The 15,927-nt window shown below is 62.3% G+C and overlaps 1 protein-coding gene across 3 annotated transcripts; it reads left to right on the top strand.

The window, feature by feature from the left end:
• The first annotated feature begins 482 nt into the window (after nt 1-482).
• VANGL2 (VANGL planar cell polarity protein 2) lies at nt 483-14,190 on the top strand. Of its 3 annotated transcripts, XM_074929260.1 has the most exons (9): nt 483-577; nt 6,745-6,939; nt 8,608-8,875; nt 8,960-9,080; nt 10,502-11,109; nt 11,286-11,422; nt 11,651-11,786; nt 12,054-12,285; nt 12,826-14,190. In XM_074929260.1, the coding sequence occupies exons 3-9, from the start codon at nt 8,805-8,807 to the stop codon at nt 13,084-13,086; spliced, it is 1,566 nt and encodes a 521-aa protein (XP_074785361.1). In that variant the 5' UTR covers nt 483-577; nt 6,745-6,939; nt 8,608-8,804; the 3' UTR covers nt 13,087-14,190. The 3 variants fall into 3 exon arrangements, with proteins under 3 accessions (XP_074785361.1, XP_074785362.1, XP_074785363.1); XM_074929261.1 differs by lacking the exon at nt 483-577 and having other exon boundaries at nt 6,490-6,939; XM_074929262.1 differs by lacking the exons at nt 483-577; nt 6,745-6,939; nt 8,608-8,875; nt 8,960-9,080 and adding an exon at nt 10,161-10,411.
• Nucleotides 14,191-15,927: the final 1,737 nt, after the last annotated feature.

Here is a 15,927-nt window from a genome sequence, read left to right as displayed (position 1 = left end):
CGACGTGGATGGCTCATGCCTGGGTGCGGGGGGGGCACTAGGGGGACACGGTGACCCCCAGACACCACTGATGATACCTTGGCGGGCGGGGGGGGGGGGGGCTTAGCCCCGAGCATCCGCCCCCCCCCCCAGCACTGGGGACCCCCCGGGTCATCCCCCCCCCCCTTCCCCTTCTTATCCCAAAAACCCAAGCTGCACGTCGGAAGGGGGGGGGGGGGGAGGGTGAGGGGGTGTCCTGTGTTTGTGTGTGCCCCCCCCCCAAAGACAATGGCCCCGGAGGGGCGCCGGGAGCGCGGAGCCGAGACAATGGGCGGCGCGGGGGGAGCGGCCGGGAACAGCGGCGGGGAGGGGGGGGGCCGGGGCCGGGCGCACCGGAGAGGGGCTGGGGGGGGGGGGGGGGGAGCCGTTCCGCTGGGATTCGGGGTTTCCTCCGCCTCCTCCTCCTCTTCCTCCTCCTCCTCCTCCTCCTCCTCCTCCTCGTCCTCCGCCGCAGCAGCAGCAACAGCAGCAGCAGCAGCCGCGGGATTTCGGTGCTGGGGGGGCGGGGGGGGACGCGCACAAAGGTGCGGCGGAGATGGTGAGTGCGGGGAGAGGGGGGGGGGGGGGTAAAGGGAAAAAAAACCAAAAACGGGGTGCGGGGCCCGGGGCCGGGCTCGGCGCGTCCCTGCAGGAAGGGCCTGGGAAGCCGGGGACTTTCCTGGGCCGGCGGCCAGGCGGGGAGCGGCTGCTCGGCGAGTCCCGCTCCCGGGGGGGGGGGGCTCGCTGTCTGCCACGGGGCTGCCAGGGTGGGCTTGTACCCCCCCCCCCCCCCTTCAGCCCCTAAAGCAGGGCTCGGGCTGAGGGGATGTCCCCGGGTGTCCCCGGGCGGGGGGTGCTGAGGATGCACCCAGCCACGAGCCCCACTCCCAGGGTGCTGGGTGCTTCCCTTTTCGCTGGCCCTGGGGAACCTCCCCGGGGGGTGACGCAGTGGGGCTGGGGGGTGTCCCGTTCCCCCCCCAACCCCTCCCCTGGGTTGTGTGGAGCCTGGCACTGGTGCCTGTGGCTTTTTGCCGGGGTTTACTGGCCAAGCTGCCCCGCTGCGGTCAACCACCCGCTTGGCCTCCGAGCCCTTTGTGCCCGACGCGGGGGCAAGCGCTGGGTTTGCCCCCCTGCCCACCTCAGGGTGACCCTGGCAGCGCCTAGGGGGACAAGGGTGGGCACCTATAGGGTGCTCACTACCCTCTGGGGGTACCCACACCCCTGCGAGGGGCTGGGGGGCTGCCCGGAGGATGAGGAGGTGCAAAGGACGGATGCTCCAGCTGTGGGCCGGGGGGCTGCCCGCTGCGCCTGTCCCCTCCAGCACGCTCACCTGCTTCTGCGAGAGACCCGGCCGGATTCGGAGCCGGTTTATCTTGGTCCTGGCCTGGCACAGCGCCCTGAGCCAACAGGGAGTTCCCTCCGCTCTACGCCAGGCTCAGACATCGGCCCTGCTGCTCTGTCTGGGGCGAGAGGCTTTATTTCCTTGGGAGAGGGCGTAGAGTCTGTTTCCCTCCCCCAGGCCTTGGTATAATAACTGAGGCGGAGGTTTAAAAAAAAAAAAAAAAAAAAAAATTAAATATTATCTTCACGGAGCCTCTGGGGACGGCTGTTGCTTAATCACCGCAATTCGGGGATTGCGTTGGGACTGAGCTGGGCTCCGAGGCAGCCTGAGTCAGATGCGATCTCAGCGCAGCCCGGCTTCTCCTGCGTATTTACACCGGCTTTGTGCTGGGGAGGGGGAGAGCTCAGGATGAGACCGGCTGATTTAATTAGCAGACGACTTCATTGGAGCCAGCGATGGCTCCTCGCTCGGCTGTTGGACCGTGGGGGGCTTGTTTTAGGGTTGCGGGTCGCCGGGTCCGGTGGGCAACCCCCATTGTGGAGGCACGACCCCCGGGATGGGCACGGGGCAGGGGGGGGCACCGCCTGCCCACCCCCGTGCTCCCCCCTGGGCTCCCTTCAGCCGTCTGAAGGATCGAATGTGGTTTCTTGTTTTCATCAGCTCGCAGACAATGGGGCTGGGGGGAAGGCAGGGAGCCCATCTCCCTGGCGTCAGGCAGGCCTCCGTCAGCCCCGGCTCCTCGCTCCGGCTAAATTTTAGATTTCGGGTCTGTTTGCCGATGGCCAGCACGCCTGGCAGATGCTTTATGGCTTTATTGTCCAGCTGAGATGCTTGGGGAGGGGGCCTCAGAGAAAACCTGGGGGGTTCACTGCCTTCCCCAGCCGCCCCCGTGCGAGCGCCAGCGATGGAGCCGCGAGCGCTCGGACCCGGGGGCATCGTGGCCCCGGCGCTGTGGGACCAGCCAGACCCCACCCAAGAGGTTTTTTTTTTTTTCTCTTACTCCTCGCCTGACCCCCACGGATCCCATCTCCACGCTGCTTTTCCAGGCCCGGAGACACGGATAACGCTGTCTGCCCGCCGCAGCTGGCAGAATTTAGGAGGGTTAAGCCTTAGGCACCTGGAGCTGATGGAGCCGAGGGATCATCGATGTAAAAGCGCAGTTGTTTGTGCTGTGGTTGGCCCTTTGGGGTCAGAATTGGCCTTTTTGGGTGTTGCTGCAGCTCTCTGGGGACAGACCTTCCGACGATGCTCTTGGAGAACGCGCTGAAAGGAAAGTAACGGCCCGAAGCTCGAGCGTGGAGCCCTGCGCCTCCTCAGCTCGCCCTGGCCCCGCATCCCGGGTGCTGGTGACCACCGGAGAAGCAGCCCGGGATTGCGGGATCCCGGGACTCCAGGATGTGATCTGGGATCTGTAGGTTTGTCCCTTCATGCCGATATCCCACCCGGAGGTGCCGCCGGTGTGGCTGGAGGGACGCTGGTGGGAGCAGGAGGGGCCAGGGAGGTGTGATGGGGGCTGGCGACGTGCTGGGCATCACGGTGCCACCCCACCTCCGCCTGGACCCGGCGCCAGAAACGACGAGGGCGAAGCTGTCGCTTTTCTTCCCGGGGAGCCCCGAGTGCTCCCCACAAGCTCGGGCCGGGGCGGATGATGGGGGTGCGAGGATTTGGGGTGCAGGCTGAGCCCCCGCGCTGGGTGCTGAGGGAGAGATGAGCGGGCAAGGAGCGCGGCTGGCCGTAGGGCTGCAGTTAGGATCCCTTGGTGCCGGCGTGCGTTTTGCAATGCAAATACCTTTCTCTTTGCATCGAGCCCTGTTCTCATGCAAATCCCTGGGTTTTGTACATTTTTTTTTTTTTTTTTTTTTTTTTTTTCTCCCTCTGGTTCTAGATCTCGGTGCAGAATCATTTTTACCTGCGAGGAGGCAGCTAGTCCATCCCCGCCGCCCGATGCGGCTGCGACCTCCATCGCCCTCCCGGACACGCAACGGGATGGAAATGCCGGGTGAAAGGCTGGGATTTGTCCCGTAGTCACACACTGGCACTTCCCCGCCGGAGGAAACTTGGTGGGGACCAAACGCTCGAAGGACTGGACGTTCCTGTGGATATTGTAACAATCCCGAGCGATCGTAATTAAAGCTGGCAGTTTGGAAGGGATATTAAACCTTCTGCATCCAAGCTGACGCTGAGCAATTTGAGAGCAGAATGAGACCCCGTGGGGGAGTTGGATTAAACCACTCGGGCTTCCCATGGGCCTTTCCCGCGTCCCTCTGAAGCTCCCGGTCGCGCCAACGGACCAAAGAGCTGGAAGTTTGTGGTTTCTTCCCAGCGGCGGCTGGGGGACGGGGGCGGCCCTTTTCCCAGCCCGACACGGGGGGACTCGGCCGTGGAAAGGAGCTGAGCAGCCTCTGGGTTTGAGGGATGCGCCGTGAGCTCGCTGGGAAGCCTCAGCTGAGAGGAGGTGTGGGGCTGGGTACGGCCCGGGGAGAAGGGAAGGAAAATTGTTGGTGTTTGCGCTTCGGAGGGGGCGTGCGAAGCGGGGGAAGGCAGCGAATTGCCTTGGCGGCCTCTCCCCAGCTCCTCGGTGGATGGTGCACGGTCGGTGCTTGGGGTCCAGACCTGGCAGGGGGGATCTGCTTTGACCCCCCCAGCTCCTGCCTAAGGAGCCTCACTGCGCCCCCAGTCCAAGCAGGGAGCACCCGTGGGGGTTTTTTTGTAGCCGTGCACCCACCTTCTGCTCTTTGCGGGTCACCCGTGGGCACCCAGCTCCCAGTGCTGGCACCTTCCTCCATCTCCCAGCATTTGGTGCTTACGTGAAATACGGCCACTGCTCCATCCCCCCCCCGCCACCTCCCGCTTCCGTAACGGCTCGAGGGGCCGGTGGCCAGTGGGGGAGTGCGGTGGTGGCCGGCCAGGGAAGGCTCCTATTGTGTGGAGGCAGCAAGGCGTGTTGGTGTAGCCAAGCAGGCAAATGTGTCGCCGGGTGCTTGGCAAACCCGTGCGCCGGGGCCGGGAGGTGCCTCCCGTTCCCAGGCTGGTCCCGGCAGCATCCCCGCTGTGGGCATCACTGCTCAGGGGTCCCTGGGCCAACCTCCCCGGCGTCAGCACAGTGAGGGAGGACAGCTCAAAAATGATGGTGTAGAGGCAAGGCTGAGGCTGGCGTTAGGTTTTCTGCCTGTCCATAAACAGCTACGGGCTCCGGCTGGCGCTGTGCCTCAGTTTCCCCATCTGTGTCACGGGCAGAGCAGCGCTTCCAGCCCTCCCGGGTTTATTGGGAGGATAAACAGCAGTGGAGTCATGTGCTGGGAATCCAGGGCCGCAGGGTCCTCTTGGCCTGCTCCGTGACTCAGTTTCCCAGTTGCCACGATGCTTGTTGGGTCCAGCAGGGAAACAGTGGCCCAGATGTGGCTGATGTTTCCTCCTGCTCCCGCTTGGCCCCGGCGGTGGGAAGCCAGCTATCGCCGTGGTGCAAAGGGCCGCCTGCACACCTCTCTCGTAGCCACATTAGAGCATCCTGACTCAATGCTGGTATTTATTTAATTGATTTAGATTTGCAGATGCTGGAAAAAGAGCACCGGTGGCGTAAATCACTGAGCTCTGGCACGGGGACGGGTGGACGCTCGCCGATCCGCTCCAGCGCGATGGCAGCCGGTTCGGTCCCAACCCTTTTGGCCGGGACAGAAGTTGTTCAGCCACTGATTTCTCTCTCTGCCCTTTGCTCAAAGTGGGTTTTTCTCCAGCGAACGTCGTGTCCGGCTCTTGTGAGGTCTCAGTGCTGAATAAAACGGGGAGAGAGCCACGTGCTGCCCGGTCCGAGGGGCACGCTGCCTCGCTGGGGACGGGAGGGGAGGAATTTCCCTCTTGGGCTTTACCCTGGAGCTGTTTGAAATAAGAAAGCTTTTTCGTCTACAAACGCTTGGATCTATTTTTTGAGCATTTGAATGCAAAAGATGGTTCGTGTTTGAGGTTTGTGGACTCAAAGGCAGAAGAGACGGCGGCAGCGGCTTTTCTGACCGCCCCGAAGCTCCAGCCGAACTCTCTCTGCTTTGAACCCTGTGATGTGCTCCAGCATCATCCCGAGAAACCATCCAGTCTGGACTTGAAGATGTCAAGAGATGGCAAATCCTCTCCTCCCCTGGGGAGTTTGTTCTGATGGTTAATCACCCCGCTATTAAAAATGTGAGTTTTCCTCCTCGTTTGCATGCGTCTGGCTCTCGCTCCCGGCCCTCGGCGGTTGCTCCACGTCTCTGAGGGCTCGGGAAGGCAAAGCCGCTTCTCCTGGAGACGAGGCAGCCGCTGCCAGCCTCTCCACCTGAGCACCTCGTGCTGCCGAACCGGCTTTCCCCACTCTGCCGGGCAAACCATCAAAAAAAAAAAAAAAAAAAAAATCCCTCTCTTCCTCACCGGAGAGACCAAGTTGCTCTGCCGGCACCAGAGCGGCCACGGGACAGGAGGACGAGGAGCTCCCAGCTCCAGCGACCTGCGGGATGGCTCCTTGATTTACAAATGAACCTTTGCAGAATTGCTGGGTTGGGGGGTTATTCCCCCCCCTCCGCCGCCAGCCTCTGATGGGAGAAAATTCAGCCGGTTTGGTACCAGCAAGACGGAGGGGCCTCGTCGGCCGGAGCCGAGCCCTGGTCTGGATGCGGAGGCCACGTGTGGTTCATCGGATCACGCCGGAGCAAACCGTCCCTGGGAACGGGCCCCAAAGCCTCTGCCCGTAGCCTCGGCCCCGTTGCCAGCCCGTGACTGAAGGGCCGGGCTCGCCGTGGCCCTCGGCACCCATTCCTGGGGCTCCTCGCTCCCTGCCCTCGGAAGCGCGTCCCTCGGTCTCCCTCTGAACGCGTCGACCTTCACCTCCAGGCTCCGGCTTTGCCTCTGGGAGCTGGACGGCGCTGGGACTCGGGGCTGAACTTGAAGTGTGGCCACTGGCCGTGGGATAGCGGTGGCCAAGGAGCTTTGAATCACGGGCTGGTGCTTGAATCGCTGTGTTGGCAAACCCCGTCTTGATTTTGGCTGATAAATCGACTTTGCCTCTCCTGGCTCTGGCCGGGGTGGGGGGGGTGCAGGAGCGGTGCTCAGCCTGGCTCCAGACGCCTCGGGGAGGGTGCTGGGGTACGGGGCAGGGTGCTGGTGCCACGTGGATGTGATGCCGGGGCAGGTTTGGGGGCTGTCGTGGTGTCCAGCCCACCCTCCCCTGCCCGTCGCTTTTCTCAGGTCAAGGCCACGCAAGGAGCTCTCGGGGGCTGGGGGGTTGATACCCCCAGAGGGAACCTGCGGGACAAGGGATTCAGCGCCCGGCGCGAGACACGTGGCTGAGCCACGGCCCACGCGTGGTCCCGGTCCCTGGACGTTTGGCTCCTCATTTCCTTCTCTCTTGCTTCCCCCAGCTCGACCGCGGAGCCCCGGCACGGCCGCCAGTCCCGTGAGCGACCCCCCCATGCGCAGCCCCCCTCCGGCGCCCGCCAGCTGGATGCCGACCCCGCCGGAGGCTCAGGATGCCCCAAGTGCCTCGGTGACCGCCGGGACGGGGGACAGCACCCGCCTGCACCCGCCGCACCCCGACCTCCCGCCCCGCCCCGACGGTGAGTCCCCCTCACCCCTGCCCCAGCATCCACCTCCTAATGGTGTTAATGGACTGAACTGGGGACAAACCAGTCCCCGGCCCCCTGCGCTGATGACCGAGGCCCTGGTATTGTTCCCAGCAGAAACCTGATCCCTGCCTGCAAACAAAGCCCAGAAGAGGTGTGGGAGGGGCGGGGGGGGGCTGGCAGGAGGTTGGGGGGGGGGCACAGGGGGGTCCTTTCTCTCCCAACCCCTTCCCCCATTGCTCGCTGGGGATGCTGGGACGAGTTCCCGGCCCTGTTGCCATCTCCTAGACAACCAGCGTGGGGGGGGCTTTTGTTTCCATAGTGATAAATGTGTGAGCATCCAGCATCTGGGACAAAAGCATCCCGCCCCCCCCCCTTTTTTTTTGCCTCCTCGACCCCATCTCCCCCTGTTTGAGGCCTTGGAAAAGAGGCCGAAAGATGTTTGGGTTTTATTTGGTCGAAATGGCATTTCCGTGGTAACGTGGCACAGGCCCATCCCCAAACGCAGCTTTCGTAGCCCCCCCCCCCAGCACACAGTGCTGGCTGGGAAGGGGGATTTGAGGGCTCTGGGAGGGTTCCCAATGCCCACAGCCCCCCCAACACCCTTAGGGTGTAGGCAGGAGGATTTGGCCAGACCCCTCGGGTGGGGTCCAGCATCCCCCAGCATGGGGGGGGATGTCACCGGTGGCTCCCGTCTGTGCCTGGGTCCTCTCCCTGGTGGGATCACAGACCCTGGCCAGGCAGCCCCGAACCCACCTCGGGGCTCTGAGCAGCTTGGGACTCCCCGAAGCCAGCGGGGAGCTCAGCACGGCGTTATTTTCCCCACGCAGCAGAGATCCGACCCCAGAAGTGGGCGTAGGGGGGTGCCCCGCGTGCGAGGGTGTGTATTTATGTACGTGTGCACCTGCAGGAGGAGGGGAGCTCTCTAAGGGGGGGAGTCTGGGGTTGGCGAATAACGACAGGGCAGCGTGAGCCAGCGCACTGCTCCGAGCCAGCCTGGCGACCACGGACCCATCCAGGTGGCCCAGGCCAGCGGTTCCATCCTCGGATCCACTGCGGTGGCTCCTGGCAGCCTGGGAGCTCCCCACAGCCCCCAGCAGCCCCCAGTTCTCCCCAGCTCGGGCCGTCGCTGTGAGGGGAGGCAGAGCTGGAGCGATGCTCCTCGAGAAACCCGGACTCCTGCGCCCATCTCCTGGGTGTGAGATCCCGGCTCCGTGCTGGGAAACGTGTCCAGGCAGAGCCCCGCGCTGCGAGATGGGCCTGAAACGTTGCCTGTGCCCAATTATTCATTCCTTTTTTTTTTTTTTTTTTTTTTTTTTTTTGGGCCCCCACCCTAGGCACTCTCTTGGCAGTTAAAATAATGATCGTGATATTAATTAAAGTGTAAATCACCCAAACCAGAAGCTATTCGTGCAGAATTGTAGTAAAGGGGAAGGTAGCCATCCCAGCCCCAGCTTGGGCATGGGGTAAAACAGAAAATGCCCCAGAGTGACCCAAATTCCCTTTCCCTGCTGAAGTCCTGTGGCCTTTTGCCACCAGGGCTGGAGCCGTGGCTGTGCGGGGTCGGGGTGGGTGGTGGGCGAGGGGCTGCTGGCCGGGACCCCCCGGGTGATCACCGGGATGCTGCCGCGCCACCGCTGACCCTTCCCTTCGCCTCCGCAGGCAGGCGAGCCGATTTCTCCTGAAACGAGCCCAACCAGGTGATCAAAATAGAGTCCCTCAAGGTGACGGTCGACTTCTTGAAGGTGCCTCTGGGCCTGAAGAAGCCCCCTCTGAAGGAGGCCCTGGCTGCTGTCCCGGGGCCGGGCAGACCCAAGCCCCTCGGCGTGGAGCGGCACAAGCCCCGGCGCCCCGACACCATGGACAATGAGTCGCAGTACTCGGGATATTCCTACAAGTCCGGGCACTCCCGCAGCTCCCGCAAGCACAGGTGAGGGGTCGGTGCGTCCCCTGGCCTCAGCGGGTGCTGCCACCCCCTGTGCACCCACCCCACTCCCCTCTCTTGCCTTTCCAGGGACCGGCGGGACCGACATCGCTCCAAAAGCCGGGACGGGAGCCGCGGGGACAAGTCGGTGACCATCCAGGCGCCGGGCGAGCCCTTGTTGGACAATGAATCCACTCGGGGGGACGAGAGGGTGAGTTGGGCGGCGGGGGGGGAGGAGTGGGGTTGGCATCTCTGCCCTGTGGCGGGGATGCTGCCGAGGGTGGGAGCCGCCGGCGGGGCGCGGGGGCTCCTGGCACGCCCGGTCGAGCCGGTCGGGCTGGCCCATGGCTGGCGGCCGGGCTGCGGCGAGCGGCGCCGGCGGGGAGGGCGGGCAGGCGGCGCGGGTGCAAATGAAAAAGGGACCGGCTGTCGTGGTGCCCCGGGGAAGCAGCCGGGGTGGGCAAGGGTGGAAAATACCCCCGGGGGGATCCAATCCTTGGGGATCCTCTCGCTAGGGATGAGCTTCGGCACCTGCAGGCGACACCGGCTCGGCCGTGCCAAGGCGTCAGAACCCCGACCCGGCTCCCGGCCAGTGGGCCCACTGCGGGGCTCTGCCGTGCCCCCACGCTGGGTGCTGGGACTCCTCCACCCGCCGTGGAGCCCGATCCTTGGCTTTAATCATCTCCCAGCCACCTACGCAGGCGGCTCCGGCTCTTTTCATCTTCCCCCACCAAGGAATCGGCGCCGGCAGAGGCCGGGGGTTGTGGTGGCCGCGATGCCGGCGGCTGAGCCTGCCCGGTCCAGCCGTGGCCGGAGCGAGCCGATGGCAGCCTGGGTTCACCTGGGGGCAGGCTCCTCCCGGACCCTCCTCTGCTTCCCATCCCTCCAGAAAGCCCCAGACTGTGGCTTTATTTTGCTGTTTGGAACAAAATTGCTGACTTTCCTGGGGAAATTTAAGGGGGAAAAAATGACGATACGATAAAAGGCCAAGTTTCAGGGATGCCAAAGTGCTGGAAAACAGAATGGGGAAGTCTGAGCGAGAGGATGGACGGATGGACGGACCCGTGGCTGCATCGGGGGGGTGGTTTTGGCAACATCTCCCTCGGCTGAATCCCCACGGTTTAGCTGGGAGGGAATCAAATGGGGACGGGTTGTTTCTGTGCCCCTATGGTTGGAGGGCGAGGGGGGGAGATTTTGGAGGCAGTGGGAGACCCATCCGGCTTCCTGAGCTGCCGGATCACCGGAGATTTTGCTGGGGGGAGGCAGCACCCGCCTGCGCGGCGGCGGCGAGGGTGTGTTGGGACGGCAGGCGGGCATGTTCCTTCTGGCCCCGCTAATGAGGGGGTTTGCCTGGGAGCAGGATGCTTCCCACTTCCAAAGCTGCTCTCGCCAGCACCGGAGAGGTGGAGCGCAGCACGGAGCCGCCGCCGAGGGTTTCCTCGAGGGTCCCGGCCAAATCGCTGCGTCTCCCCCCCACCCCAGGCTGAGGTTTCCGCTGTCAAAATGGGGGTGACGGCGCCGGGCAGCGCGCCAGGCTTTGAGGTTTGGTGGCTGGGAGGTGCTGGGGTGGGGCGGGGATTTAGGGGGACACGGAGCCATCCCCAAGGTGACCTTCCCATCCGCCCTCCCCAGGATGACAACTGGGGCGAGACCACGACGGTGGTGACGGGGACGTCGGAGCACAGCATCTCGCACGATGACATCACCCGCATCACCAAGGACATGGAGGACAGCGCCCACCTGGACTGCTCCCGGCACCTGGGCGTCTCGCTGGCCGGGGCGCTGGCGCTGCTCGCCTTCCTCACCCCCCTCGCCTTCATGCTCCTGCCCCAGCTGCTGTGGCGGGAGGAGCTGGAGCCCTGCGGGACACCCTGCGAGGGGCTCTTCATCTCCGTGGCCTTCAAACTCCTCATCCTCCTGCTGGGCAGCTGGGCTCTCTTCTTCCGTCGCCCCAAAGCCTTCTTCCCGCGCGTCTTCGTCTTCCGAGCGTTGCTCATGGTGCTGGTCTTCCTCCTCGTCGTTTCCTACTGGCTTTTTTACGGCGTGCGGATCCTGGATTCGCGGGACCGCAACTACCAGGGCGTGGTGCAGTACGCCGTGTCGCTGGTGGACGCGCTGCTCTTCGTGCACTACCTGGCCGTGGTGCTGCTGGAGCTGCGCCAGCTCCAGCCCCAGTTCACCCTCAAGGCCGTCCGCTCCGCCGACGGCGCCAGCCGCTTCTACAACGTCGGTCATCTCAGGTATGGGAAGGTGTCGGTGGGGTTTTTGGGGGGTGTGTGTGTGACCCCCTAGCATGCGTGCGGGTGCTTGTGTCTATTCCCCCTTCCCCGTCGTGCCCCGGCTGGGTGTGCCCTAGGCACGGGGCTAACGGGGGGGCTCTCGGTGGCCACCGCGCCCGGCTCTGTCTTCCCCGCAGCATCCAGCGAGCGGCCGTGTGGATCCTGGAGAACTATTACCACGATTTCCCAGTCTACAACCCTGCCCTCCTCAACCTGCCAAAATCCGTCCTGTCCAAGAAAATGTCCGGGTTTAAAGTCTATTCCCTCGGCGAGGGTGAGCTCCCCTTCCCTTGGCTTCTCCTCTCGTTCTCCTCCTTCCCTTCCCCATCCTTGTGTTTCCCTCTCCAGAGGCTCCTCTCAGCTCGGGAGAGCCCGGAGCAGGATCACCACAGCCTGGCCACGGGGCAGAGGGAGCATCGAGCACCCCGCAGCTCCCCCCGCAACCCTTCTCTAAAGGGTTTTTTGGTTTTTTCCTTTTTGCCCCCCCCCCCCCCCCCCGCAGAAAACACAACCAACAACTCCACGGGCCAGTCGCGGGCCGTCATCGCGGCGGCTGCCCGGCGGCGCGACAACAGCCACAACGAGTATTACTACGAGGAGGCGGAGCACGAGCGCAGGGTGCGGAAACGCCGCGCCAGGTACGGGGCCGGCGGCGGGGCCGGGGGTCCGTGTGCCCCCGGGGGGTGCCCACAGCAGGGAGCAGGGAGGGGGCACCCCAATCCCGGCTCTTTGGGGAAGCGCATCCCAAAGCCGGCTGTTGGCGCGACACAACCGGATCTCCCCGTAAAATGGTTTTGGGGTGGGAAATTGGGGTTTTGCTGTCCCCCCCATAAGTCCAGGGGATCTCTCTGCCCGTGGCTGGAGCCTGCCCCGCTGCAACCACGGCCGTGGCTTTCCTCCTGCAGGCTGGTGGTGGCGGTGGAAGAAGCCTTCACCCACATCAAGCGGCTGCAGGAGGAGGATCAGAAGAACCCCCGGGAGATCATGGACCCGCGGGAGGCGGCTCAGGCCATCTTTGCCTCCATGGCCCGGGCCATGCAGAAGTACCTGCGCACCACCAAGCAGCAGCCCTACCACACCATGGAGAGCATCCTGCAGCACCTCGAGTTCTGCATCACCCACGACATGACACCCAAGGTGCGTGGAGGGGGGCGCACGGTGAGGTGGGATGGGGCCACAGCTTTGCCCGAGAGCTTGGTGCAGAGCGTGAGGGCTTGGGGAGGGGAGTTTTCACAGAATCCCAGAGTCATCCGGGTTGGAAAAGCCCTTGAGGCTCCTCTAGCCCAACCATGACCTTCCCCCTGACCGTTCCCAACTCCCCCAGATCCCTCAGCGCTGGCTCAGCCCGACTCTTCAACCCCCCAGGGATCCCGGGGACTCCCCCCTGCCCTGGGCAGCCCATTCCAACGCCCAACAGCCCCTTCTGCACAGAAATCCTTCCTCAGAGCTGGTCTAAAATATCCACCATGTGAGAGCATCACACCGGGAGAACACAGGGTTGGGGGATACAACCAGAAAAGTGGGTGTAACCCCAAGGGAGCAACGCGTGGCGGTGGGAACCAGCCACGCAGGGGATGTTTTTCCTGCAGGACCTGCCGAGCAGCTTGAGGCTGCAAAAAAAAAAAATAGGCTGAGGCATAGAAAGGTGACTTTCACGTGTTCTTTCCCTCCTCCAAGGCGTTCCTTGAGCGGTACCTGACAGCTGGGCCCACCATCCAGTACCACAAGGACCGCTGGCTGGCCAAGCAGTGGACGCTGGTCAGCGAGGAGCCAGTGACCAACGGCCTGAAAGATGGGGTGGTCTTTGTGCTGAAGCGCCAGGACTTCAGCCTGGTGGTGAGCACCAAGAAGATCCCTTTCTTCAAGCTCTCAGAGGAGTTCGTGGACCCCAAGTCGCACAAGTTTGTCATGAGGCTGCAGTCAGAGACCTCCGTGTGAGCTGAAGAGGGATGGAGAGGGGTCGGGGGGGGGGGAAGACCCTCTCTGCACCCCTCCGTCTCGTCCTCCCCGTCTCCGCCGGGGCTCAGGGAGGCCACGGCTCGAGGGCAGAACTGTGGCGGGCGCCGGGAAGCAGCACCCATGCCCGGCTCCATCACCTACCTGTGACCACTCGCCCTCCGCCTCGGCTTGGCCCCCGTTGGGGTGGGCTGAGCCCCTTCCTCCTCCTCCTCCTCCTCCTCCTCCTCCTCCTCCTTCTCCCCGAAACCCAGGTCCTTGTAGCATCCCCCCAGAAGGCACAGCCGGCGGCAGGGCCAGGAAGGAGACGGCGTTTCGGTGCCATAACTCAAGGGCTAATTTAACTCTCCACGTTCTTCACCAGCGTCTTCAAGCACCACCAGGTCCCAAGGACCTTCTGCTCTTGCTCGCTTTCTACCTGGCAACTGTCCTGGCTCGGACCTTAAACCACCACCTGCCATCTGGGGCTGGTTTTTAATCTTAGAGATTTTGGGGCGGGGGGGGGGGAATATTTTGCAAACACCTCCGCGATCAGTGGCTGCTATGAAAACCCCCCCCCCCGGCATCCAAGACACCAGAGCAACGATGCTCCTGGTTGTAGGAACGTCCTCCTCGCCTCTGCTGATGGGTTTCCATGCTCAGCTCTTAAGAAAAGCGAATGAAAATCTGGTTTTTAAGAGAAGCCAAAGGGTTTTTGGAAGTGGTTTCCTTGCTCCTGAGGTGACCCACGTCCCTGGTCCCAGTAGCATCTCCGTGGGGGCTTCCCCGTGCCGGTTGGAGCTGTGGCCGTGGGTTGCAGGCAGAGCAGCTTCAAATGTCTCTCAGGGTCCAATCCTGGACCCGGAACCAGCGGGGTGAATGAAACGAGGGGCTCCCGGCGAGGGCGACGGGGGCTCGTGGCTCAGTGAGGTCCTTAATTACCGTCCCGTGGTGGCCGGTGGCTCCTGGTGGTCCCGCGAGCAGGGGCTGCCTCGCCGGCGGGGACGCAAAAGCTTTTGGCCTTCCCTTGGTTTTGTTAAGGTCGCAAATACCTCATGGATTTATTTTCTTTTTTTTTTTTTTTTTTTTTTTCCTTCTGGCCTCTGTTGGCAGGCTGGGCCGGGTCGGGGGTCCTGTGGGGTCCTGGGTTTGGGGGGGGGGGGTGTGGTTTGGTCATGCGAGCTGCCAGATTTCATCCCGGGGAGGCGAGCGGTTGGGTTTGGATTTTGATTTATTCTGTCCTAAGCACTAGAAGAGTTTGGAGGGGACAACGCTTGAGCCGGGGCACACTGGCCACGTGTGCCACCCCGGAGGGGCTTCCCCAGTAAGCACCAGTAACAACATTAAGATGCTGGAGGGGTCCTGGGGGGTCCATCCCCATCCAGGCACCGTGCTGCTCGGCGCTGGCTTTCCCCATTTCCAGGGAATTGGGGTTTTTTTCGGGGGGAGTTTCTCACCCCTCCCTACCGCTCCCCTCATCTTCCAGCCTCTCGAGGCCGAAGGACCCAGGTTTCACCCCCCTGGTCCCTGCGGCTCCATCAGTGCAGCTGCCACTGGGAGCCCGTTTTGGGGTGTTTTACTGCAAAAAAAGATTTCAGCGAGTGCGAGTGGATGGGTCGGCCAGGGAGGGGGGAATTTCCACTTGGAGTTTAAGAAGAATAAACCCTTTTTCGTTCGTTTTTGGGTTTGGATTTTTTTTTTTTTTTTTTTTTTTTCCGCAGAGCCGAGACCTTGTGCATGCGTGTAGAAAATTGTAAAATGTAAAATTGTTTTTTAATATATAAAAAGCTTGTTTTTACAGTTTGCAGTGGATCAAAGCATTACGGCAGTGGTAGGAAGTTTTGTTGGTTGGTTTGTTGTTTTTTTTTTTTTTTTCATAGAGGAACTAAAATTGTACAAATTTTTTTTTATAAAATAAACCCATTTTGACTTTTTTTTTTTTTTTTTTTTCCGAACTCTTTATTTTCCAGCACCGGCTGCTTTGGGGCATGGCAGCAGTTTTGGGAGGTGCTGCAGTGGCAGGATGTGGCCTCAAGGGAGCACTTGGGGAGAAACTTCTCCTGCCCTGGGAGGGTGCTCGGTGCAGGACGAGGGCTTGGGGTTGGTGGGGGCCATGGATTTAGGGTCTGTGGGGGCCAGGGGTTTGAGGTGCCAAGGGTTTGGGGTTCATCGGGCCAAGGAGTTGGAGTCTGTGGGGGCCAAGGGTTTGGGGTTTGAGGGGCCAAAGGTTTGGGGTTCATTGGGCCAAGGAGTTGGAGTCTGTGGGGGCCAAGGGTTTGGGGTTTGAGGGGCTAAAGATTTGGGGTTCATCGGGCCAAGGAGTTGGAGTCTGTGGGGGCCAAGGGTTTGGGGTTTGAGGGGTCAAGAATTTGGGGTTTATTGGGTCAAGGAGTTGCAGTCTTGGGGGCCAAGGGTTTGGGGTTTGAGGGGCCAAAGGTTTGGGGTTCATTGGGCCAAGGAGTTGGAGTCTGTGGGGGCCAAGGGTTTGAGGTTTGAGGGGTCAAGGATTTGGGCTTTGAGGGGCCAAAGATTTGGGGTTCATCGGGCCAAGGAGTTGGAGTCTGTGGGGGCCAAGGGTTTGGGGTTTGATGGGGTTGGAATTTATGGGGAGCTACAGATTTGGGGTCTATGGGACAAAGGATTTGGGGTTTGTGGTGACGAAGGGTTTGAGCTTTATGGGGCCGGAGGGGGGGGGTGGATCTGTGAGGGCAGGGGTTGGGGTTTATAGGGCCAAGGATTTGGGGTTTATAGGGACAAAGAGTTTGGGGTTTGTGGGGACCACGGATTTGGAATTTATGGGGAACGAGAATTTGGGGTTTATAGGGCCAAGGATTTGGAATTTAT

The sequence above is a fragment of the Athene noctua genome, chromosome 29 (genome assembly GCF_965140245.1).
Source record: "Athene noctua chromosome 29, bAthNoc1.hap1.1, whole genome shotgun sequence".
Taxonomy (NCBI): Eukaryota; Metazoa; Chordata; class Aves; order Strigiformes; family Strigidae; genus Athene; species Athene noctua.
This window is presented reverse-complemented; position numbering and strand designations above follow the sequence as displayed.